At 38.8% G+C, this 27,026-nt stretch overlaps 1 gene segment (V, D, J or C); it reads left to right on the forward strand.

Annotated features, from left to right (window-relative positions):
* The first annotated feature begins 1,455 nt into the window (after window positions 1-1,455).
* LOC143661177 (immunoglobulin kappa variable 3-15-like) overlaps window positions 1,456-27,026 on the forward strand; it is a 56,664-nt gene continuing 31,093 nt past the window's right edge. The window contains 1 exon segment of the V gene segment in view: window positions 1,456-1,516. Within this exon segment, the coding sequence occupies window positions 1,468-1,516 (49 nt within the window).

Genomic DNA, 27,026 nt, shown 5'->3' on the forward strand with positions numbered 1-27,026 from the left:
TTGGCAACTTGAGGGCCCTCTTAGAATTCTACTTACCACAATGCTCATTTATTGTTTTGACCCAATTATATTTTTGGCAGTGGGGTGTTTGGGAAAGTTTTAATTTAAAAAATCATTATATGATTTTAGAGGAGGAGATAGAATCAGTAGCTTCCCAGTTGGCACATAAAGGATAAGGATTCCAGACTTCCCACTTCCTCACAGTGTTAATGCACATAAAAGGATCTAGAAAGTATCTGCTGAAAAAATGGTTCTCAATGCACTTAATCTAAACCCTCAGCTTTCATCCAGACTTTAGTGTTCCCCTAGGATCAGACCCTTGTCTGCTTTCAACAATTTTATTTGTCTTTTTTAAAAATCCAAGACCTTATCCTGTGTGTTTTTCCAAGTGTTTTTCCCTGAGTTTTGCAACGCAACTATACCTCATTCATGCATGAGGTCAACTGTCCACTCATCAAAGAAGCTATTTCCATACACAATGTTTTCTGTGGATCTTTCTGACTTAGTCATTTGCATGACACAACCTGTTCCTTTATCATGCCATCCATGAATATCTCAAGTTTTTAAATATATATTAGGCATAAGAATGAGATTCTATTGTACTGATGCAGGAGAACTGTCCATTACAAATTAGAAATTTAAATTAAGAATATATGTATATTAACTTCATGTAAAAGCAGAAAAAAGATGTGGGGTATGATGGCAAACATGAAGCAAGTACTGGCATCTTCAAAACCCATATATGTGGTGGACCAAGAACACGGTGGACCTTTGACTGAGTAGGAATGTCTTCCTGGGGGGTTGGGTCTGTGCCACCCCATTCCTGAATGCCTGGAAGTGACAACCTCACCTAAGGTAATGGACTCATGAAGAGACAAACTATGAAAAAATAAATGTATTATTTGTTAGAATTGGAACAATACATGACTTAGGATGATCCACATTAAGGGAAATTTGTTCAGGGTGGAAGCGTTGTTGCTTTGCACAAAAACTGGAAATCAAGACACAGGAGGGATTATGTTATGCATAAAATTGTTAAACTATCTCAATTTTTACTCTCTTCCTCTAACTCTGTCCATGGTGAGGGATGACCCACAAAATGGACCTGCATGCACCTTGCCCCACTTGCCCTGTATTAACAGCTTTGCTGCAGGGGAGATATGTCAGAGAGGCTGCAGAAATGTCCTTTGTCAAATATCTGTCTCTCAAAGATAAATGAAAGGTTTAAGAAAATTATACTGTTCAGTTGATTTTGGGGACTTTTGCAACACTACAATCACATTTCCTGTGTTAATGTTATTTTGTCCCCTTCCTTTCACTATCTGCCTTCACAGCTCACTGCGTAGTGTGTTTCCCTTTATACCCTGTGCTTATTTGCATAGACTCCTGGGGACTCGGCTGCTGCTCAGACTCTATTAATGGGGATTCCCTGGAGATGGGGCCTGAGTGCACCAGACGGTGGGCAAGATGCTGTCACAGTCCCAACTCCTCATCCTCCTGGGGCTCTGGGTCTCAGGTGAGAGCTCCTGAAGAGAAATTACTTTATGTGGTTGGAGAGGTAGTTTTCACATGCAGAGTGTACAGACTATTTCATATCAAACAGATCTGATTATATATGATAAATTAGGAAACCTACATTTGGATATAAATTTTATATATTTGTGATTTACAGTATGATCTTGTTCTTTTCTGCCTGCAGATGCCATTGGGGACATTGTGATGACCCATTCTCCAGCCTCTGTGGTTGTAACTACAGGGGAGACAATCACCATGAGCTGCAAGGCCAGCCAGAGTGTGAGCTACTACTTAGACTAGTACCAGCAGAAACCAGGACAGGCTCCCAAACTACTCATCTATTATGCATCCACCCAGGCATCTGGGGTCCCTGGCCAATTCAGTGGCAGTAGGTTGGGACAGATTTTTCTCTCAGAATCAGTGGAGCCCAGCCTGAAGATGTGGCCAGTTATTACTGTCAGCATGGTTACAGCTATCCTCCCACAGTGCTTCAGCCTTGAACATAAACCTCCTCTCCCAGCTGTAGGGTACTGAGTCCTGCAGCAGAAGCTGCTCCCCCTCATCCCACCTCTTCATATTGAAACTTTCTGCTTAATAGTTATTCTTCTTGTCTTACATTTTCCTTCAGTGGGCTTTGTCTTTCCCTCAAGCCTTCTTTGTCCTTGTTACTGAAGTAATTATATTCTGTCTCCTTTCATTGCCCATTTCCTGAGTATATCTCTTTCAGTTATACTCATTTCTTCAATGGCAATTATGTTCTTTATTAACTCTCTCACTCTTTTCCCATGATCTGTGATTGACTAAAATCATGGCTTTTACATCTGCTATAAGTGGAATATTTTCAAAAATATTTAATTAAAACACTTATTTCAGCTGTATAAACAAAAAAACTTCAACCAACATAGTATTATTTATGCACACTTTTCTGACATACATGGGTTTTTGGACATCCAGTTTCAGTAACTATCTGAGAAAGTCAGAACAGTGTAAACCAAAGACACCTACACAACCATTCTTTATTAAAATTGATATTAAAGAATCCAAGGCTTTAAACATATTTACTGATTGTTAATCTGTGTCAGATGCAAAGACAACTCCTTTTATTCCAGTCATTGAAAAAGAAAATAAATTCACACACAAGTATAATGTTTCCTATATCATTTTCCTATGAAGAAAAATGAGGAAGTTGAGAAATGTTTTGCTGTAGGAGGAATGGGCAGCTATTTAAAAGAGGATGATGTATCAGCTATTTCCATGTCAGAAACCACCCCAAATCTCAGTGCTTAAAATGAGAAGCATTTTCAAAACTTTCTTGTTGATTGGTTGGTTCTGTCGATATTGACAATGTTGACTCATCTTGGCTGGGTTTGCCCTGTACATCCAGTTAGGTGCCAGGCACCATTGGACGTCCCAGGCCTGGAAAGACAGAAGCATGTTTATTGTCTTGTCCTTCATATGTCTGTTTTTGGCCATCAGCTAGACTTTGGGTTGGCTTGGCCACATGTCTCTCTTTATCTGTCAAAATAATTCTAGCTGATTCTGATGACTCTTGGAAGGTTTACAAGAGAAAATGTAAAAGCTTAAAAACTGAAGTTTAATTGAAGCCTAGATTCTATTCTCTGGACCAACATAAATCACAAGACCAGATTGTATTAAAGGAGAATGTAAGTTGCACAACTTGTTTATGGGAGAGGATGCAGGGTTACATTTCAAAAAACATGGATCCAGGGGGGGCAAGGGTGGGTAAATGGTAGAATTCTTGCCTGCCATGTGGAGACCAGTTTCGATTCTAGGCCCATGAACTTCCCCAAAAAACAAGCAAGCAAGCAAGCAAATGAACAAACAAACAAACAAACAAAAAACAAAAAAATCCAACAAATGATACTGCAATAATGGGATATTCACATGGCCATACAGCATACAAAAAAAAAAAAAAAAAGAACATGGATCCAGGGAAGCATGAAATATTTGGGACATTATTGCAATTGACCAACCATAGAGGGTCATGGGGAGTGCACTAAGAAGGTATGATTTGTCCAACATCAGTGTTGTTGGGAAATGAGAAGGGACTAATACAGAGATGCTGTGCCACTCGGGGACAGAAACATAAATGATGCTGTAATAATTTGTAACTGTGATAGGTGGATAGACATGTGCTGCTTTAGAATTAATTTCATATTTCATTTTAAAACCATGGATCTATCTGAATAGAAAGTTGACTTTGGAGAAAAAACCATATTTCTAAGCTGGTTAATATGTTTTATCTGGAACACAGTAGAGCAGAACCCAGAGGCTCTGAGCTAGTGAAAGCATCTCACAGTTTTACTTCTGACTGATGTTCTCCAAACCCCAGAAAAGGCTCCATTCATGAGGCTCAGTTCATCGAGATTGATGCAAGGTGCTGGTTTGGGGAAGTTCTTGTACAGAAAAGGGGAGGAGGAAGAAACCACAAGTTAAAATATTATAAGTTCTCATTCCTTTCTTAGGTTTTCACAATGAGAGAAGATGGTACCTTTTGCTTTGGATTTTCTAAGAAAACCAGTTTTTTAGTGCTGCTGATATAGTTTCTAGTAACAGAAATTTGTTCATGATGAGGCATTTACAGAAAGAGTACATGTGGAAATTGTCTTAATTCTAAATCATGAAGTCTAAATATTTGGACTCTAAATAAACTCTGATAGTTTCAAAATCTAAGTATCAGGAGAAATGGATGTGTTTTCAGAATTTCCCACCTGTGTGGGCTCTGGGCTCTTACTGCCATGGCCCTTGCATAGATCTGGAGCCCAAGGCACATTTAATATGAGGTTCTTATTTAGATTGTTCTGAATTGTTGATTGTGGCTTGTGTAAGAAGAAAAAGTTATACATTTTGGATATGTATTTATTTTTAAATAACTTATTTCAAATTACAATTTTGAAGTAAATTATTGCATGCTTCATGGTCAAAAATCACATTTTCTGTGAGGATATTTTTGGGATTAAGCATTCTATCTTTCCAGAATCCAGTATGGAATTTGCTTCTATAATCACTGATTACTTTGCATAGCCCCCTCCAGCACTGCCCAGCTGCACATAGATTTCCAGCTGGGGTCTGTGTGTTGGTGATGGGAAAAGAGCTGTGACTGGCAGGGCAGAGGAGACTGGTAATGGCACATCCCTACCTCTTTCTGATGTTGCTGCTCTGGGACTCTGGTGGAAAGTATAGAAGAACCTCAATTAATCAAGATTTAAATCTTTGAGGATTAGGAAAATCTATTTGAGATGCACACAGAAATGGCTGCAACTTCCAGACAATATTGAATGTAATGGGTCTCTGAGGCATATGTAATCACAAGGAAATAATGTGTGAACAAGCTGTTTCAAAATTTGTTATCATAATCCATGCATCTGTGTCAATTGGTCATTCTGATTGTAGGTGCCTGAGGGGAACTTGTGGAGCCTGAGATTCCAGTCTCCCTGGCTAGGGCTCCAGGTCTGATGGTTGCCTTCAGCTGCAAGTCCAGTCTTAGTATTTTATCCAGTCTCAGTCAGAAGAACTACTTAGTCTGGTTACCAGCATGTGTTAGTTTGCAAGCTGCCAGAATGTGATACACCAGTATTGAATGGCTTTTAAATAAGGGACTTTAATAAGTTAAAATTTTACAGTTCTAAAACTATAAAAATGTCCAAATGAAGGTCTCCAAGGAAATATATCTTAATTCAAGGAATGCTGATGGGTCAGGAACAGCTCTGTCAGCTGGGTGGTCACGTGGCATTTGCTGGTCCCTTTGTCCTGGGTTCCATTGCTTTCAGCCTCTATTCTTGTGGGGTTCCTCACTTTGCTTCTCCAGAGCTGGCTTTCATCTCTTGGCTTCTCTCAGCTCTCTCCAGGTTCTGGTTCCCTTAACATGTCATGGTGACATATTCTAGGCTCCAAACATCTCCTAATGTCCGTATCTCTGGTCTTCAAGTGTCAACATCCATTTTGGCTCTGGGCTTTATTGGCTCTGAGGCGTTGGTCATTTCTGACTCCCTCCAAAATGTTTGTGCTTTAAAAGGAATCCAATAAAATAATCAAGATCCATCTAAAATGGATGGAGTCACATCTTCATCTAATCAAAAGTTTGCACCCACAATAGGTTGCACCGTATCTCCATGGAGATAACCTAATCAGAAAATTCCAACCTACAATATTGAATCAGGATTAATAGAAATGCCTTCTCCCACAAGACTGAGATCAGGATTATAGCATGTTTTTCTGGGGTTCATAATACTCTCAAACTGGCACACAGCAGAAGCCAGGACAGTCCCCTAACTGCTCATCACCTCAACATCCACAAGGAATCTGGCATCCCTGACAGGTCCTTTTCAGCTGTGCACATCAGACTTCCCTCTCAACATAATGGTCTCCACACTGAAGTTGGCAGATTACTTCTGTTAGAAGTATTATGACTTTCTACCCCTTTATGATACACTGTTGAATACAACCTCCTTCGATGTGCTGCTTGTCAGTAAATCTCTTACAAAGTAGCTGCTTCCTGTTCACACAGCCCTAGACATAAGTACCTCCCTTATCTTTCTGGGAGGTTGCCTTCTGATTTTTTTCAAGATGGTTTTCAGGGTCCAGGGGACATTTAGTGGGTCCAGCCTCTTTAATCCATTTTTGTGATGGTCACACTAAGATAATGCAGTAAAAGTCTCTGTTTTAATTTCCTATTGCTCCTGCAACAACTCCCACAAACATTAGAAATGTCTCATTTGCAGTTTTGAAATCATTAGAGCAAAATGAATCTCACTCAGCTAAAATACTGTGTGGCAGTTTCTTCCTTGTGGTAACCTCAGGGGAGAATCTGTTTCTTCCCCTTTCCAGATTTAGAGACCTCCCAATTCCCTGGTTGGTGCCCCCCCTCATTAGTCTTCATAGGAATCAACACTTCATCTCCTAACCCTGCTTCTGTTGTCATGTGTTTCTCTGACCACAGTCCTGAGCGATTCTTTCCTTTTAAGGATTCAGATGATTTCACAGGGGCACCCAGATAATCCAGGCTGATCTCCCATCTCAGCATCCATGTACTTCATGATATTTTCAAAGTTCTTTTTGCCATATATGGTAACAGATTGCAGGTCCGAGAATTAGGTTGAGAACATTTTGGGGGTTATTATCCTGACTCCTGAAACCTTTTGTGTTCCTTACATCCTCAGGACCATTGTCAGTACATTCTCTACAGATAGATGCAATGACTGAAGCAAGCAAAGTCCATGCAGCCCTAACTTGTTAGAGGCCCAGTAAGATTTATACTCTGATGAATCAATATTAAAATTTCCTATTTTAATTGTTTACAATCTCCTTTTCTTCCACTGTCCCCTGCCATTTTCTTCCACATTAAAGGGTTTTAAAGATAGAATCCTGGCCATTTCAGGTTCAAAATCCCCACCACTGACCCTGCACTGCCTCCTGCCCTCCCTACTGGACCCTCTTTCCAGCCAGGACTTTCTGCTCATCATCTTCTGACTGTAGTTCTCTGTTGTCCTACCTCAGTTCATTTGCTCATTTCTGCCTTTTTCTACTAAAAACAAAAGAAAGCAAAACCAAAAGTATGGAAAGTTGTTTCTCTCATTCATACTCCTTCTTAAGACCTTTCTTTAATTCTTCAAACCTAAGTGGTGCTTTAGAGCTGCCATGTACCCCCAAAAAGGCCATGTTCTTTTAAACAATCTTGTGGGAATTGTTTATCTATTGTGAATTGGGGATTTTGGTTAGGATATTTCATTTGAGATGTGACCCAGTCCATTCAAGGTGGGTCTTATTCCTTCATTGGAGCCCTTTATGAGAGGTTAAAAGGTAGGTGTGCCAGATTGAATCTGTTGTGGATGCAAAAAGTCATATTCTTTAATCCTCATTCAGTATTGTTGGATGGGAGATCATTGATTGTTTCCAAGGAGATGTGTCTCTATTCATTCAAGGTGGGTTGTTTGCTGGAGCCCTTTAAGAGGGAACCTGTTTGGAAAAAGCTTTAGAGCTCACACAGCCAGAGGTCTTTGGAGATGAATAAGGAAAATGCCCCTGGGGGAGCTTCAAGAAATGAGAAGCTTGGAGACAAAGCTAGCAGATGTCACCATGTCTGCCACAAGCCTTTCCAGTTCAGAGAGAAACTCTGGTCATCATCAGCCTTCTTCAACCATGATATCTTTTCATGTGGATGCCTTAGATTGGACACTTTTACATCCTTGCTTTAATGTGGACATTTCACAGCTTTAGAACTTACAAACTTGCAACTTAAGAATAAAGTCCTCTGTGTAAAAGCCATTCTGTTCTGGCATATCTCATTCTGGCAGCTTGCAAATTGAAAAGCAAGTAAAGCAGGAGAACAGAATGAAAAATACCCATTTTGGAGACAGCCAATGAAACCAGGACCAGTAGAGAAGGACAAACAGACATCATCATGTGTGCTCTCACATGACACAGAAACTCTGGATGCCAGCATCCTTTCCTTAGGCTACTGAGGATTTCTTCCTTTTGATGCCTTAATTTGGACATTTTCATGGCCTTGGAACTGTAAATTTGTAATGTAATAAAACCTGAAATAAAAATCAACCCATTTCTGGTATATGACATTCTGGCATCTTTAAAAACCAAAACACCATAAATGAGTATGTTATGAGCTTGATCCCTAAAGGATGAAGTTTATTTTCTACTATTCTGACCCTTGCTAGCTCTTGGAATTTAGTTATTTTACTACTCTATGGCTAGTTTTCACATATGTACAATGACTGAAATAATTGCATCTATTTTACAAGAATGTCATGGGACACAATAAACCAATATATGTAAATTGCTTTGAGCAATTCCTTGTACCTGGACCACACCTGGGCACTGCCATCATTTCCACATTTCCATACTACACAAGTGCCTCTGTATTCTCAGTCAATTACATCTTTAATTTTTACCAAAATATAAGTATATTCTCCAACCTCAGAGTTCTCTGTTTACTCCCTAACATTTTTGTTCCCATATGTTGCTTAAACACTTGGGACCATAGTGCTTTTCCACTTGCCCTTACCCCCCCCACATACAGTGAATTCAGCCATGGATTTTTAATTTCTACATTGAACAGTCATGATTCTGTCATTAACTGGGTTGTCAATACTTTAATATTTGGATAATTATGATAATAATCAACACTTATGATATGTTTCAAATACCTCCTTTAATCCTCATATAAGCCATGTGAAATAAGTTTTATTGTTATCTCCAGTGTTGCTGGGAAGTGCTCATGTGTTGTACAGTGGTTTCTAAATGCCCGTTCACTGACTGGTGAGACAGGCTACAGTTATAAAATCTTTAGATTTTGTTAAAATGCAGATTAACAACTCCCAATTTTGAGACTTTGAGACTGTTTGACTATCCAGTAGCTAAAGAGTCAAATTTTCAGCAACTTTCCCACTTGATTCTGATATGCAGCTAATTTAGGGAACAGTGACAATCCTTGCAGATGAAGTGTCCTTGAGTCATTTACATTCTGTGGATGAATTCATTTCTATCTAGGGTAACAATTTTCTTCAAACCATTCTAAAAATTGCTGTTTATATTAACTTACTGACAGTCCTGTCTAGTTGAGTTTTGCTCAGCTTTGTAAGTTTTTCTATTAAAGTGTCACTAATCACTACATTTCAAGAAACCATGGCAGATATTTTACTTGTGAATGTTTTACTCTCAACCTCTGATACAATTAGTTTATGAGATCCAAGCATGGTTAGGAGTTCAATCTCTCAAATCTGCAGCTCAGTCTGTGAGAGACCTGCGAGAAACTTCTTCCACCCCTGGCTCTTTCCCTTTCCATCATGGGGCAACCAGATCCTCCTGGTTGGTGCATCTGTGCCTGCAGCCTCTTGGCACACTATCCACTTGTGCTTTGGTCTGTTCAGTGTACTCATAGGTGCACAAAGTGGCCAGTTGCCACTCAGTGGCTGGATTGTTAATGTTGGAAATTTCTGGTTTTTTATTTGAAAAGTACTTGTTGGAGAAAGGCTCAGGAATCTTACTGTACAACTGTGCAAATAATAAAGGACAGTTTGTTATCTTTCTACACTGATTTCATATTGGCTAGGTGATGATGCCTAGTTATCTGGTAAAGGAAGGACTGGCCTGCTTCTGTGAAGACATTATATGGATTTAAATCATGAGCAAGTTGATTGCATCTATGTCTGCAGTTGGCTGAGGGGAGTGTCTTCTGCAATGAGCGATGATTACTTTAATTACCCAAAAGTTTTAAGGAGAATTCAGAGGAGAGAAACTCCCTTTTCACTTCAACCAACCATCCTTTCCTGGGGAGTTCTTTGAGGACCTTCATTGGAGCTGCTAGTCCACAGCCTGCCTGCAGATTTTGGACTATAATATCCATATAGTTGGGAGATACTTTTATAAATCTCATATTTAGTGGTATCTTCTGTTGGCTCTGTTTCCCTAGAGAACCATGACTAGCATGTAAGCATGATCATGTTTCCCCTTAAACTTATAGGAGAGAATATTTTGCCATGACTCTGTCTTCATTTTTGACCTTGGCTTCCCAGCAATGTACAATATTTTCTGACTTCCTTGTCACATGGTGACTTTTTTACTGTCTGTCCATCTGAGTTAAATTTCCTCTTCATAGGAGGTTACCAATCATATTAGATAAAGGCTCACCATAGTTTTTTTTTGGCCTTACCTTATCCAACATCTTCTGGAATCTTATTTCCACACCTGATCACATTCAGGGAATTTGGCTTTAGGACTTGAATATATGATTTTGTAGCATATAATTAAGTCTAGAACACTGGGTTAGTGGAAAATGTTGGAAGCTATAGATTAGTTTGTGGTCAATATTTGAGGGTAAAAGAGATAGAGCAGTGCCACCATAGAAGAAATAGAGAATAGTGAAAAGACTCTTGCTAAAGTGGTTTTCTCATCTTGTGCATGGTACAAATCAGTTACTCTTTATTTTATAGTTTGTAATAGTTTCCTCTTTCCCCATATAATCATTTTTGGCAGCAATAAGATAATCAAAATTGAAAGTGCATCCTTCACAGCCAACTAACTACTGATTATTTTCTCAACCAGTAGAAAATAATAAATGTGTGATATCAAAAAAGATGTCTGATATTTACTATATGCTATGATATTGACCTCATGAAAGCAATAATGCATGAATCTGTTAAACAACATAAGCATCCAATTCAGATATAAGTATTGATTTTAAAAGCACTAGTCCCCAAAACAATTTACTGTGTGTAGCTGCTGAAGGTGAATTTATATGCCACTATGAATTATGAGCTTTCATTTTGATAAATAAAAGTTCTTATAAAATAACTTTGCTCATTTTGATTCTCTGTCTTCCTGAGTAATTATCCTACTCTATTATTTACCAAATAACAATTGACTCAAATTATATCTTTGGCCTTAGGTTGTGTTTTGGAAATTTCACTGTCAAAATCATCATGCAGCAGTAAGACAAAATGATGTGCTGAAGCACATGAAAAGATGCATGAACCTTGAGTACATAATGCTGAGCTAAATTAGCCTGACACAATAAAATATATACTGTATGATTCCACATTTATGACCAGCAAAAAGGTATAATGAGAGGCTTATAATACAGAACATACATAGGGGACTTAGAGGTATGTAGAATCTAGAGATGGGTGAACCATTAGGTAATGAGGTTGAACTCCAGTGTAAAGGAATAGGTAGGAGGGAAGGTGGTTCTCTAGTGGGTCTATAAGTAATATTACCATATTGAAGATGAATAAGATTGAAAGGAGTTGTATAGACATACGTGTCCCACTGATTCACACTAGAAATATGAACTAGCTCTTGCAAGAATTGCTTCAAAGACTTGATTCTAGTATAAGAGTGTTTAAATCCAGGGTAAAGGGGGAAAACTGCTATTGTATGCTGTGAAGTTCAAAAGGAAACCATCAGCACTACCACAGCAACAGCAGAGGTAAATAATGGAGGGAAGGACAAGAGTTAAGAGGAGGTTTAGATTTCTTATTTGGTGAGCTTGTGTTTATTATTTTCCTTTCTCATGGGAACAATTAAATTATCTAAAATTGGGAATGTTGATGGACTGTGGTCTTTCGGCCCTCTATATGATGCCTAATGAATGCAGGTGGCTGAAGGATGCAGTGACTGAGAAGTAGATTGGTGAATGTTGGTGTATACTTATCAATGAAGGCTGTGCTGCTACAAAAAGGAACAAAGTCATGAAGCAGTCAACGATGTGGATGAACATGTGAGACATTTGGTGAGACAAAATAAGACAGAAACAAAAGAACAATGCTGGTATGGCAACATTTAGAAAATGTTTATAAGAAAAACAGGGGCCCAGACTGTAAGTTTTTAGAGCATCTGCATTATGTCCAGAGTGCTTATATTATTTCTGGATGTTGAGATTATATTTGTGTGTCTATACACACACACACACACACAAACACACACACACACACACATATACTCTAATATTTAGAGATTAATAATGAAACCAATCAGGTTGTGGTTAAAATAATTCAGAACACAGCAGTAAGGAAGACAATGTCTATATTTTAGAACCACACATACTCTTTGAGCCCAAAGGAAAAACCATTTATTTAGTCTGGAACTGAAATTTTCTGTAGCACATAATCTAACGCAATCTACTTGTATATTTCATTTCAACAATTGAAACACAGGGAGCACAGAATGAGAAAGTACTCCTTTAATCCTGTATAGATTATTGTAATGCCTGGAGCCTTCTAGAGTATATTAAGTAGATAATCAAAAAGCATTGGTAATAGTCCCTTGAGGGAGGCAGAGATAAATAGAATGGAACTATTAAACCTTACCATCAGAGAATTCCCCTAATACTGTGTCAAACATTAGGGACACCCAAATCAATAAGCCTTTCTCTCAATCCTGAGGCTTACTCTTGTGAAGCTTATGTAGGTGGCAGAGAAGCTTAGACTACTTATAGTCATGCCTAACAGCTACATCTAGAGAGTGAGATGTGGCCTCAGTTTCTCCAAGCCCAACTCTACAAGTGAAATATTGACCCCACCCCCTACAGGACAAGACATTCAGGTCTGTCTTTAAATAGAGAGAGTTTAAAAAGTGTTGAGAGGTTACTCTGGAGGTTACACTTATACAAGCTTCAGTTAGACCTTGCTACCTATCATAACCTGCCAAGAACCTTCTAGGACCATTACAGCCAATCCTAAAGAACACTTAGGGCAATATATAAGATTCCACAAGTGTTCCATGCACTAGAGTAACTTCAGAGAAACCTACAACAACCTCCAGATGGGTCCCTGTTCCAGATAAGTCCTGAAAACTAGAGGGCCCAGCCTCTCTAGAACATCAGCTAGTTTCATCTCCCTACCACATATTAGTGACAGACTTTTCCAGTATCAAAAATTTAGAATGGCCATAATCCAAATACCAGTAAAGAGAGGAATGGAAAGATCAAAGATGATGGTGGGGTTATACAGAGAAGATTGGATTGAGCAAATGAATATGATTGCTGAATCATTAAATTAATATCTCTTTTAGTCTCCTGTATCTTTGGGCAGTCAGAAGTGAAAATGTGAAATTGTGGAATTGCAACCCATGTCAAACTCTGAAATATGTTCTACAAATAATTGTCATGCTGTGCTTTGAAATTTATTCTTTTTTGTTGGTGTGTTTTTTCTTCACAAAAAAAGAAGGGAAAAAAGTCAATTGTGATGATAAAAAAATGTTTAAGTCTTTTATCTTCCTGTATCCTGGAGCAGCTAGAAGGAGTAATCTGAGAGGATTGTATTAAAGCTCATGACAGACTCTGGGATCTGTCTTGTCACTACTTGTTGAAGAGTGCTTTGAAAATTATTGCTTTTTAATGCACATATATATACTACACTATACCATAAAAAGTTAATAAAAAAGAATATATGTATAGTAATTTCATGGAAAAGCAGGAAAAATAAACCATGGGGGCTGATGACAAACATAAAGAAAGTGCTGGCACCTTCAAAACCAATGCATGTGGTGGACCAAGAACACGGGGGACCTTTAACTGAGTAGGAATGTCTTACACAAACGTGTCTGTGCCACCCCATTCCAGAATGCCTGGAAATGGTGCCCTGACCTAACATAATGGGCTCATAAAGAGACAATCTATGGAAAAATATGTATATTGTTAATTAGAACTGGAAGAAGAGATGCTGAAGGATGCTCCCCTAAGGGAAACTTCTTGGGGGGAGAAGGGGGGTTGCTTTGCAGTAAAACTGGAAATTGTTAAAATTGTTAAAAAACTGTCTCAATTTTTTATTTCTTCCTCTGACTCTGTTCATGATGAAGGATGATTCATGAAATGGACCTGGATGCACCTTGCCCCACTTATCCTGTATTAACAGCTTTGCTGCAGGGGGGACATCTCAGAAACAGTAAAGGAGAGGCTGCAGAAATATCCTGTCTTTATTGTCTGTCTCTCCCAGATAAATGAAAGGTTAAGAGGTCAGGGGTTCTGTTTAATTTATTCATAATCTAATGTCCTAGGCCTAGAAATGTTCATATTGTTATTGTATAATTCTGTAAACATATATATATATATATATGTATATTTTGGTATGAGTAAGTAAGGAACCTGTTCTGAGACTTTGGGAACTGGAGCTATTTTACCTATTACCACTAGGTGGGGTGGTTGCCACTTAGGCTGTGAATCTCTTTTGAGAAACTCATGGACCTAATGGGCAGTGGTGCCAAGAGTAACTTGTAAGTATCAGGTGGCTCATTTTCAGAGACATTAATTGGATTGAGAGCAGTATTAGAGGTCTGGCTGTGGGAATATTGAGGTGAGTTTGAGATGTCAAAGAGGAACTCTGAATGCATATTTAAAATTCAGTATAAGCTGAGATAGATGCATAATTTGTGCACTACATATTCATTCTACCCCATGATATGAATATATTCCACATAGTTCATGGCACTGTATTTTAAAAGTTCAATGATGTTCAAATACTTTACACTGACTGACACATATATTCTACTACAAAATTAATTTAAGTAATACAAGGTGATTGCAAGTAGTTTGAAGCATAAAGTAGATAATGAAATGTTTTAAATTTCATAATTTTGCTAAGGTTTGTTGAAAATTATAGTGTTCAGTTAATTTCTGGGATGTTTGCAGGACTACAATCACATTTCCTGTGGTAATGTTATTTTGCCCCCTCCTTCCATCATCTGTCTTCACAGCTCACTGCACAGCATGTTTCTCTTTATACCCTGTGCTGATTTGCATTGACTCCTGGGGACTTGGCTGCTGTTCAGACTCTATTAATGGGATGGGGACTCTGGAGATGGGGCCTGAGTGCACCAGACAGTGAGCAAGATGCTGTCACAGTCCCAACTCCTCATCCTCCTGGGGCTCTGGGTCTCAGCTGAGAGCTTCAGAAGAGCAATGTCTTTATACAGCTGGAGAGATGGTTTTCACATGCAGAGTGTACAGACAATTCCATCTCAAAATGATCTGATTATATATGACCAATGAGGAAACCTACATGTGAATATACATTTTATATACTTGTGATTTATTGTGTGATCTTGTTCTTTCCTGCCTGCAAGTGCCAGTGGGGACATCGTGATGACCCAGTCTCCAGCTTCTGTGGCTGTGACTCCAGGGGAGACTGTCACCATGAGCTACAAGGCAAGCCAGAGTATTAGCAGCTACTTAGCCTGGTACCAGCAGAAACCAGGACAGGCTCCCAAACTGCTCATCTATGCTGCATCCATCCAGAAATCTGGGGTCCCCGACCGATTCAGCGGCAGTGGGTCTGGGACAGATTTCTCTCTGAGAATCAGTGGAGCCCAGGCTGAAGATGTGGCCAGTTATTACTGTCAGCAACATACCAGTAATCCTCCCACAGTGTTTCAGCCTCAAACACAAACCTCTTCTCCCAGCTGTGGGGCACTGAGTCCTGCCACAGAAGCTGCTCCCCCTCCTCCCGCCTCTTCAAGCTGAAACTTTCTGCCTGGTAGTTATTCTTCCTGTCTTACTTTTTCCTTCAACAGACTCTGTCTTTCCTTCAAGCCTTCCTCGCCATTGTTACTGAAGTAGTTATACTCTGCCTCCTTTCTAACTGCCCATTTCCTTCATTCCTTCTCTTTCAATTATACTCATTCCTTCAATGACAATTCTGCACTTCTTTAACTCTGTCACCCTTTTCCCATGATCCGTGATTGACTAAAATTGTGGCTTTTATATGTGCTTTAAGTGGAGTATTTTGGAAAATATTCAGTTAACACATTTATTTCAGCTGTATAAACTGAAAAACTTCAAGTGACATATTATTTCTGCACACATTTCTGAAACACATGGGCTTAGGACATTCAGTTTCTGTAACTATGTGAGGAAGCCAGAGCACTGTAAATCAAAGACACCTACATAACCATTCCCTGCTAAAGTTGATGTTAAAGAATCCAAGGCTCTAAAAATATTTATTGATTGCTTACTATATGTCAGATGCAAAGATCATGCCTTTTATTCTAGCTGTTGAGAAAGAAAATAATCTCACACATAAGTATAATGTTTCCTATGTCATTTTGCTAGGAAGAAAAATAAAGGTGAGGGGAAATGTTTTGCTGTAGAAGTGGGTAGCTATATAAAAGAGGATGATAAATCAGCTATTGGTATGTCATAAACCACCCCAAATCTCAGTGCTTAAAATAAAAAGTGTTTTCAAAGCTGTTTTTTGATTGGTTAGTTCTGTTGATATTGGCAGGGTTGACTCATCTTGGCTGGGTTTGCCCTATGTGCCAAGTTAGCTGCCAGGCCCTGTTGGACCTCCCAGGCCTGGAAAGGCACACACATGTTTCTTGTCTTTCACATGTCTGTTTTTGGCCATTGGTTTGGTTTTGATTTGATTGGGCCACGTGTCTCTCATCATCTGTCAGAATAAATCTAGCTGATTCTGATGGCTCTTGGCAGGTTTACAACAGGAAATGTAAAAGCTTAAAAGGTTCATTGAAACCTAGACTCTATTCTCTTGACCCATGCAATTCACAGGACCAGAGCGTATTAAAGGGGAATGTAAGTTGCCCTATTTCTTTATGGGAGAGGCTGCAGAGTCACATTTCAAAAGACAGGATGGGAGGGGTGGGGGGTTGGTTTAGTAGTAGAATTCTTCCCTGTCATGTGGGAGAACTGAGGTTGATTCCTGGCCCATACACTTCCCCCAAAAACAAACATATGAGCAAGCCAACAAAATAAACAAACAACAAATCCACAATGGTGCTGCAATAACAGCATATTCACACGGGAAAATAAAGATATGTGACCTCTGCCATACAGCATAACAAAAAAATAGACCATGGATCCAGGGAATCATGAAATATTTGGAACATTATTGCAATTGATCAACCACAGAGGGCCTTGGGGGGTGCACTAAGAAGGTATGATTTGTCCAACATCAGTGTTGTTGAGGAAATGAGAAGGAACCAATGCAGAGATGCTGTGCCACTCAGGGACAGAATGAAAATGATGCTGTAATAATTTGCAACTGTGATAGGTGGATAGGCATTTGCTGCTTTAGCATTAATTTCATATTCCATTTTAATACCATGAATCTATCTGAAAAGAAAAATGACTTTAGAGGAAAACCATATCTCTAAGCTTGCAAATGTTTTTAACTGGAATACAGTACAGCAGAACTCAGAGGCTCTGGGCTTATGAAACCATCTTAAAGTCTCTCTTCTGACTGATGTTCTCCAAATCCCAGAAAAGGCTCCCTTCATGAGGCTCAGATCATCAGGGTTGATGCAAGGTGCTGGCTGGGGGATGCTCCTGTTAAAAAAAAGAAAGGGGGAAGGAAGTTGAAACCACACGGTTGAGTTAAAAATATTATAAACTGTAATTTCTTAATTAGATTTGATGATGAAAGAAGATGGTCCTTTTGCCTTGGATATAATATATCATGACATCTAAATGTTTACATACAGAATTATCTCCCATGAGGGCAGAAGTAGAGGCTTCCACTATCCAATGTCCCATGACTCATGTCCACTGTGAATGAGTCATCAGGATTATCCACTCTCCATCTGTGGTGACAGTGGGATCATATTAACCTATTTCTGTGATTTGTTGGACTCCATCTATGACACCCATATCCCAGTACATTTTCTCCATCATGTTGCTAAACTCCTCCTCAAATCTGTGAGCTATGCATATTCAGTCTGCAATTTCAGTTTTAGCTTTGAAGGGACCCAACTCGTTTGTGTTGTTTGCATCAAAATCCTTGACCAATGTCAACGAGTTAAAAACTGGACTGGACAATGTTAAACAGGCAAGATAACTTTATCCAGGACTGTTTATAGCAGGGGATGGGGAATAGTATTCACCTCTGTTTAAACAAAGGGCAGAAAGCTTTAAGGATTGTGAGTATGCTGGAGGAAAAGCCCTAGATTCTTACTGGTTGGTCACTACCATGAAAGAGGGATTTACTGAGGTTGCTCTTTGGATGGTTTGGTTCCTTAGAGGTGGAGGAGGAATTTACTGAGTTTTCCTTTAGAACCACTTGGCTGGGAATATATTCCTTTGAAGTAATGGGGCTGTCTGGAGCTTGCAAGGGCAAAGAAACAAGAGGAGGGAGATAAGGAGCCGCCTAGTTAGGAGTCTCTCAAGGGGGAAACATGAGAAAACCGGGAATGCCATTCCCAGTATTTAGAATAGTTAGGGTCTGAATGGGCCATTTTTTCCCTTTCTTTCCACTGCAGTTGAAGTGCTTCTTTTCCCACACCTGGTTTCAAGGTGGTAAGGAAGAGGGAGTCAGTGGGAAAGGGCCATGAATGAGTAAGGTTGGCAACTTGGTCAAGAGATGGAAAACAGTCTTCGTAACAACCAAACAGCATTCATATTTGGCAGCACTAGATATCCATCAATTTTCTTTCCGCAGGGTATTTATTTCATACCAAAGTCTTTATGCTTCCATTAAACCTAGAATATTTTACATACTACATTCAACAATTCATTATTCTATTTTAGTGTCATATTTGTGAACGAATTTGCTTTTCTTCATTGATTCCTCTTTCCATTTTGCATTATTAAATAAATTCAAATTGAGAATCTACTATATGCCAAGGAAACTTCTTGTTGTTTGCTTTGAAATAATGGGAATAGCCAATTAAAGACATAAGTCTGTCTGTCATATTTAAGTTTGAAGAGGTAACAGATATTGACTAAAGAAAACACAAGTGTTTTGTAGGATGTATGCATGAGGCCAACAGGGAACACCTTCCATGTCTGTATGTGTGTGCACTCCCTAAATGCAGTGGAAAGATTTAGTAGGTGCTTAAGTAGATGGATGGCCTGGCCAAATTCATCTTTTTAAAAACACTCTAGTTTTAGTGGAGTTAATTTTTTTTCTTTAAAAAGTAAAAAATAGCTGTAAGAAGACTAGTTAGGATGATGTTTCAGGAATGCAAGAGAGAGATGTTGGTGGCTTGGCACCTAAAGCCATGGCAGTGGAAACAGGAAGAAGTGGATGCACTGGGGAATATGTAGTTGTAAAATTGACAGGAGGTGGATATGAGGGCTGAGGTCAAGGATGACTCCACTGATCCTGCTTTAGACAACAGGATGTGTGCTGCTCCTTCCCATGGGTGGAATTGGGTGGGATTGGCTTGTGTGGAGATGTAAAGATTATGACATAGGTTCCAGAGATACTGAGCTAAAAGTGACATAGAGACGTTCAAGAATGTTAAAGTTCAGAAGAGAAGTTTGAACTGTAAATATGAATAAATTAGAACAAGTTATAGCTGTTCTATCAACTAACAGGGATATTGATAGAATTAAAGCTTTCCTGTACTGTTTATTTTTACTTATTAATTTACTCAGCAAGTAGTAATTGACCAAATACAGTGTCAAATCAGTGCTGGGTAATTTGAGGGTATTATTCTTCATATGTAACAATAAATGTGTGAAATTATATGTATCATAAATATGTATTCAATATTTAAATTTTTATTATAAAATATGGCAATGAAAACTGCATAAAACACATGCACACACATATTTTTGATTAACAACAACCTACTAGTCACCAAGATCTCACCATGACCTGGCACATTTCTGCCCCACATCCTACTGAAATCCACTCCTCCCTTATCAACCATAAACCTTCTTTCTTGATTTCTCTGAATCTCATAGTAATCACTTCCTAGATTCACATTTTTAAATTCCAGATAGACATCACTAAACCCCACAGTTTTGCTTGTCATGGAACTTTATGTAAATAGAATAATCCTGCACACATTATTTTGTTGCTAGCATATTTCATTTGATAATTATACATCTATTTTGTCATATGCATCTGGAATTTATTCACTTTCACTGTTGAATAGAATTTCACTATGTGAATCCACCACAACTTATCAAATCAATTCTATTTTCAATGATTTTCTTCACATGCATGCATTCCATGGCCTTGGCAGTTCCTTTGATGAGGACATTGTGAGCTCCAGGCCTGTTGTCTGCACCTGTGTCCCCACTCCCTCCACACACCTGCACTCTGTCCCTACCCCTGGTTCTCCTGTGTCCCTCCCATGCCTGGGGTGTTCCTTCCTGTTACCCAGAGGCTGGGGACTAGCTCTGGCCTGTGCAATCCAGCAAATTTCTTCAAGGGATTGTATCTATATCTTCTCCAAGTAGGTCTGAAAACCAGGCTTGGGGAGGGACCCCCATTACCCTGTGTTTCCCTCAAGGGTGTTCCTTTAGCCCTAGGGTGCCATGTGACATTCTCTTACATCTCACACTTACTTCTCTATCATAGTTTAATAATTCTTTATATTAAGCTTCCCTTTTCCCATTTGTGACTCTATTCCAAAATCTGTCTGGTTTTGTTCAAGACCCAGTGTTTTGAATTTTGTAGTGATTTTATTGCTACCTGTGAAACGTTCTGTCTGGTAAGAGTTTATTTGTGCTTTCCAGAAGTGGAGCATAGACATGAAATTACTATTTTGCATATCTATCTATCTATAGATAGATAGATATTTCATAATCATGTTTTATTATTAATCTCTCGCTTAATTGCCTACAGGTCAGAGAATATATTTTCAGTGCATTCAGTGTTTTGTAATGTGCTCATGTTTGTTTATGGTTTGTGCTGGTTTGAAAGGATGTATGTACCTTAGAAAAGCCATGTTTTAACCCTAATCCCATTTTGTAAAGGCAACCATTTCTTCTAATACCTATTCAGTATTGCACATTTGAAACTGTAATTAGAGCATCTCTCTAGAGATGTGATTTAATCAAGAGTGCTTGTTAAGCTGGGTTAGGTGGAGGCATGTGTCCACTCATTTGGGTGGGTCTTGATTAGTTTACTGGAATTCTATAACATTTTAGAGAAAGAGAAACTCTAAGAGAGCAGAACGATAGAGCCATGAGACGCAGAGAGTCCACCAACCATGAACCTTTGGAAATGAAGAAGGAAAATGCCTCCTGGGGAGCTTCATGAAAGGAAGCCAGGAGAGAAAGGTAGCAGATGATGCCATGTTCACCACATGCCTTTCCATGTGCCTTCTCATTTGTGAGAGAGACCCTGAGCTTCAGTGGCCTTCTTGAACCAAAGTATCTTTCAATGGATTCCTTTGATTGGACGTTTCTATAAACTTGCTTTAATTATTTGGGAAGTTATCTCAGCCTTTGAACTGTGAGCTAGCAACTTATTAAATTCCCCTTTTTAAAAGCCATTCCATCCCTGGTATATTGCATTCTGTCAGGTAGCAAGCTAGAACATTGTCTTTGCCTATTTGCAATTGTTTTAGATGGTTCCATGTGTGGCTTGAAGTGAATGTGTAAATCTGTTAACATTTTCATCATTTTTTCTGCTTGTTCTTCAGATTTTCATATTTTTATTAGGAATCCCTTTGGGGATCTAGTATACCTCCTTTATTATTGTGTATTTATGCTTTATCTCTTTATAATTGTTCACTTTTTGTTCTCTATCTTCTGTGGTTTGATTATTAGATGGGTAAAATTCAATATTGTTATATCTTCAGGGTGAATTGAAACAGCTACCATCATAAAGTAAAGTGTTTTACCTAGTAATATATTTGCTTTAAAGCATATACATATTGGATATTATTAAAACTACCTTTTTTGGTTAATGTTATAATTTTATAAATATATATATAATTTTCATTCTTTTACTTTCCACATTTGTATAAATTTAAAACACTTTAGATGTGTCTTCTTTTAACAACCATGATTTTCAGTGAATGTGATTCATAAATGTGACAAACTTTATATTTTATTTGGAGAATCTGAAACATAAGATAATTACTAACATATTAATTATTTCCTAGCATGCTTTGGTGTTGACTGGATAATTTTCATTATTCCATCTTTTTTGTGCATTATATATAATGTGCTTTTAATTCTTTTAGTGGTTATTGAACAAATTGTGGCACACATTACAATAGTCATGTTTATAATTAATTGAAATCTTTGTGCCTGTTTGAAACTGTCGTGTACCCAAGAAAAATGATTCTTTACTCCCGATTCAATGTTACTTGGAATATTTTGAGTAAGTTGTTTCCATGGAGATATGACTCATCCAGTTGTGGGTGGGACCTTTTGAACAGGTGATTTCCACAAAGATGTGTCTCCACTCATTCAAGATAGGGTTTCTTACTGGAGTCCTTAAAGAGAGAACCATTTTGAAAAAAGCTTCAGAGCTGACACAGCTGACAGAGTTGTCAGAGTCAACAGGAGCCCAGATGTTTCCAGATGCAGAAGGAAACTGCCTCCAAGGAGGTTGTTTGAAATGAGAAGCTAAAGGATCAGCAGATTCCAGCCACACCTGACAGAGAGGTCTGCTGGACCCACCAGCCTTTCTTGAGTCAAGGTGTCTTTCTCTGGATGGCTTTGGATATTTTTCTGAGATCAGATCAGATTAGGAACATTCAGGGTGTTATGGTCATAGACACTTTGGATATTTTTATAGGTTTAGAGTGTAGACTTAAAACTTAATGAATTGCCTTTTTAACATCATTCCGTTTCTGGTACATTGCATTCTGGCAGCATTCACAAGCTAATACAATCTTCAACCCTCCTCATGGCTAAACCAATATCTTTAGATCACCTAAATTCTGTTTATTTTCCATATTGACTTATACAATTTGTCAATTATTTTAAGCACATCAATTTTTATTTATCATTCACTAAATATCTGTTACTGTTTATGTAGTTAATATGCATTCTTATTACCCATATTCATCACTTTCTACTTATCTTTGTTTCCCAGCATTCCACCATGGATATTTTTGATCAGCCTAAAGATCCTTTGGAAATCCTCTGGAAAGTTTCTGATAGTAATGCATGCTTTCATTGGTAGTAAATAAATGTCATCAGGCAGCCTTTATTTTATTTTTACTTTTTTACTGTATAGTATAACACACATATAAAGCAAAGTAACAAAAAAACAATAGTTTTCAAAGCACTCTTCATATGTGGTTGCAGAACACATCCCAGAGTTTGTCATGGGCTACCATATGATTCTCTCATATTTTTCCTTCTAGGTACTGCAGAATATAGCAGGTGAGAAGGTCTAAAATTTTTTTTATCATCACAACTGACTTTCTGTTCTTTTTTTGTGAAAAAACATATATACAAAAAAGCTATTTCAAAGCACACCACCACAATTAGTTGTAGAACATATTTCAGAGTTTGATGTAAGTTATAATTTCACAATTTTAGGTTTTTACTTCTAACTGTTCTAAAATACTGAAGCCTAAAAGAGATATCAATTTAATGAATCAGCATTCATTTTCATTTCTTAAATCCTATCTACTATGTGTAACTCTGCCATGCTTTTGAGACTAGCACTCTACCATGCTGACAGGATGTGGTGCTCAACAAAGTCCATGCCCATTACCTGGGTATCTCACCTTTCTTCAGTAGGGTGGAAACTCCTTTACAAGTCTAAGATGAAGCTGATACAAGGTGCTCAAGTCACTAGCATTTTTCCATTGGATCCTTGGACACTGTGTACCAAGAATTGGACCTTCTAAAACCCATGGGGTAGGGGAGGGCAATTGGCAGTAGCGCAGACAGCAGAAACATAAGGGTCACAGATCTTAATGGACCTTTGTCCACAGGATGGCCTGTTATCCCAGGCAGGAATATTCCCCTCCATCTGGGCTCTGACCAGGGAGATATTCTCCTAAGTCAGGGATGGTGTGATACCTTTGGTGAAATTCTGGAAGACACAGATCAGAGCATACAGTAAACATAGCCTCCTGTCTCAACACACTGCTGTCTTCAGGCATTGGGGTGAAGTGTCAGACACAGCCAAAAGCCGGCCCAGGAATACTTGCTCTGGGCGGTTTAAGACAATTGGTTCTGAGACCTGCTTCTCCTGTGTATCTTCTATATCTTTTCAGAACAATAGCCAATTAATTTATACAAAATTTGCACTGGTCTCACCCAGTCCTTTGTTCCTTTTTGGGGAGCTCCCTTCTTGCCCTGCAGAAGCAGGTAGTCAACTTAATCAGGGTCCAGGAAGCTGTCCCATGCCTCTCTGCAGATTATTGGCCCTTTAATGGAGCCACAGCTTGGGGACAATGACTTAGGCTGCCCCCAAATACACCAAGGGCAGCAGTGCAATGCAGCACCAGTGCACACCTGCCAGCAGTGAAGTCTCTCCAATGGTACTGACCACACGAGACAGGTGATAACTAGCCAAGATCACCTGAATGCATTCCCACCTGGGTCTGCTATGCAGCATTAAATCTCCCTGCTTCCTGGGTCAATTGTTTTGGATGATATGAGGAAGTTCTTTGGGTAATAACGAAGAAGCACAGTTAACCAGGTAGACTTGAGTGCAGAAAAGGACAGCTGTATTAAATTTAAGAACATGGAGGAGGAAAGGGGAGAATAAAGATGGTTGAGGATCCCAAGGTTACCTAAACTTTGCCCCTATGGAGGGGAAGTAATAGTCATGGATGGGTCATGGGTTCTTGCTTCTATCGTGTCTCAGACAGATACTAGGAAGTACAAGTTACAAACTATACAGAGAAAAAAGCAGAAGTGGTAAGGGCCTGGTCTTTCAGAGAAACTGAGTGCCCATTCAGATCATCCAAAGCCTATGGAGAGAAAAGCCTTGCTATGGCTTGAGATGGCAAGGGGATGTTTAGAGAAGCAGCAGCAGGGGCTGTTCAGAGAAGCTAAGTGCAGCTGTTAACACCCAGTCCATATGGAGCTGAAGGCTTAGAATGGAGTTATAAATAAGGCAGGGCTAGCTGGGGTGCTCACTCAACAGGAGTTCTTATTCCTAGGCAAAAATGGTGAGCTACCAAATACAATTGATTTTATGCCACTATAAAGAACTGCTGCACTGAAAGGGATCTGTGATTTTTCTGTATGACTGTATTTTTTCTTATTTGTCTTTAATATGCTGCAGCTTTCTGAGATGTATCTCAGTATGGAGTCGTATTGACTAATTTGGCTTTGGTTTGAAGGGCCCTTGAGTTTGTGAATTGGTTTCTTTCTTTAGTTCTGAGTAATTCTCAATCATTTGTTCAGATATACATCTACCCATTATCTGCCTTCCTCAGATATGTGTTAGTGCTCACTGTAAATCTCTCTGTATCCTCTATGTCTGTGGTTTTCTGTCTACCTTCTTTCTCAGTATTGTATTTTGGAAAGTTTTTTCTGCTCTGGCTTCTAATTCTATAAATTTTCTACTTCTGTCAGTTGCCTCCATTCAGTTTACAATCTTGGTTTTCCTTATCCAAGATCTAGAAACTTTAATTTGGTGATGTTTAAGTGTATAATGTCATCATTAAAGTTTAGTTTTCATTATACAAATTATCATATTTGTTACTCACTCCTTTAAATAAATTCTGTGTTCAAAATCTGAAGTATAAGGAGAAATGCTGTTGCCAATGCACTTATGATTCATGCTGTACATGTGCCTTCAGAATTTCCCACCTGGATGGCTCTGGGCTCTCACTGCCATGGCCTTTGCATGGGTCTGGAGTCCAGGCATATATTTGCAGTGTCCTTAGATGTTTTCAGGACAATGTTCTCTTGTTACTGAAATATTTCCAGTTACCAGTCATCCAATATCTTTTCAGATCATGAATGTTATTAAGGAGGTCCACACATTCAATATGAAGTTCTTATTTAGATTGTTCTATATTGTTGACCGCATCTTGTGTAACAAAATAATGCTATACATTTTGAATATATATTTACTTTAAAATTAGTTATTGCAAATTCCAGTTTTGAAATTGAGTACTACACGTTTCAAGTTAAATAAATATTTTCTGTGATGATACTTTCAGTATTGTACATTATATCCTTCCACAATCCACTATGCCAATCCTTGTGTGATCATTACCTGCTTTGCACAGGCCTCTCTGGCACTGCCCAGCTGTGCATAGATTTCCAGCTGGGCTCTGTGCCTTGGTGACAGGAAAAGAGCTGTGACTGTCAGGGCAAAGGAGAATGGTAGTGGCACATCCCCACCTCTCTCTGATGTTGCTGCTCTGGGACTCAGTATGAAGGTATAAAAGAACCTCAATCAAGTAAGGTTTAAATCTTTGTAGATTATGAAAACTACTTTAGATGCAACTGAAATAGCTGTTATTTCCAGAAATAGTATAGGGAATATTAAATGTAATGGGTCTCTGAGTTATGTATAACCACAAGCAAACAATGTGTGAACAAGTTGTTTTTGAATTTGTTGGCATAATCTGTGCTTCTGTGTTAATTGTTCATCCTATTGTAGGTGCCCGAGGGGACCTTGTGAAGACTGAGTCTCCCGTCTCCCTGGCTGACTCACCAGGTCTGAGGCTCACCATAATCTGTAAATCCAGCCCTAGCATTTTATCCAGTCCCAACCACAACCACTTATCCTGGTACAAGCATGTGTCAGTTTGCATGTCGCCACAATGTGATATACCAGAACTGGCATGGATTTAAAAAGTGGAATTGAATAAGTTACAATTTTACAGTTCTAAGCTATAAGAATGTCCAAACTAAGTCCTCTAAGGAAAGATACCTTTATTCAAGGAAGGCTGATGATTCAGGAACACCTCTGTCAATTTAGCAGTCACATGGCTGGTATCTGGTGGTCTCTGGCTCCTGGGCTGCATTGGTTTTAGTCTCACTTTCTATGGGGAGTGGGGGTCTTCACTTTGCTTATAGGGGGCTAGTTTTCATCTCTTGGCTTCCCTTAGCTTTCTCTAGGTTCTTGCTTGCTTAACATCTCATGGTGACATCTGGTGGGCTCCAAGTATCTCCAAACATCCATGTCTCTGTTATCCAAGTATCTGCATCTGTGTCAGCTCTGGGTTCTGTTGGCTCTGAGGGTTCTATTATTTCTGACTCTCTCTAAAATCTTTCCTCTTTTAAAGGATTCCCATAAAATAATCAAAACCCAATGGGAAATGGGTGGAAACACATCACCATCTAATCAGAAGTTTGCACCCACAATTATGCACACCACATCTCCATGGAGATGATCTAATCAAAAGATTCC

The sequence above is a fragment of the Tamandua tetradactyla genome, chromosome 17, assembly GCF_023851605.1.
Source record: "Tamandua tetradactyla isolate mTamTet1 chromosome 17, mTamTet1.pri, whole genome shotgun sequence".
NCBI lineage: Eukaryota > Metazoa > Chordata > Mammalia > Pilosa > Myrmecophagidae > Tamandua > Tamandua tetradactyla.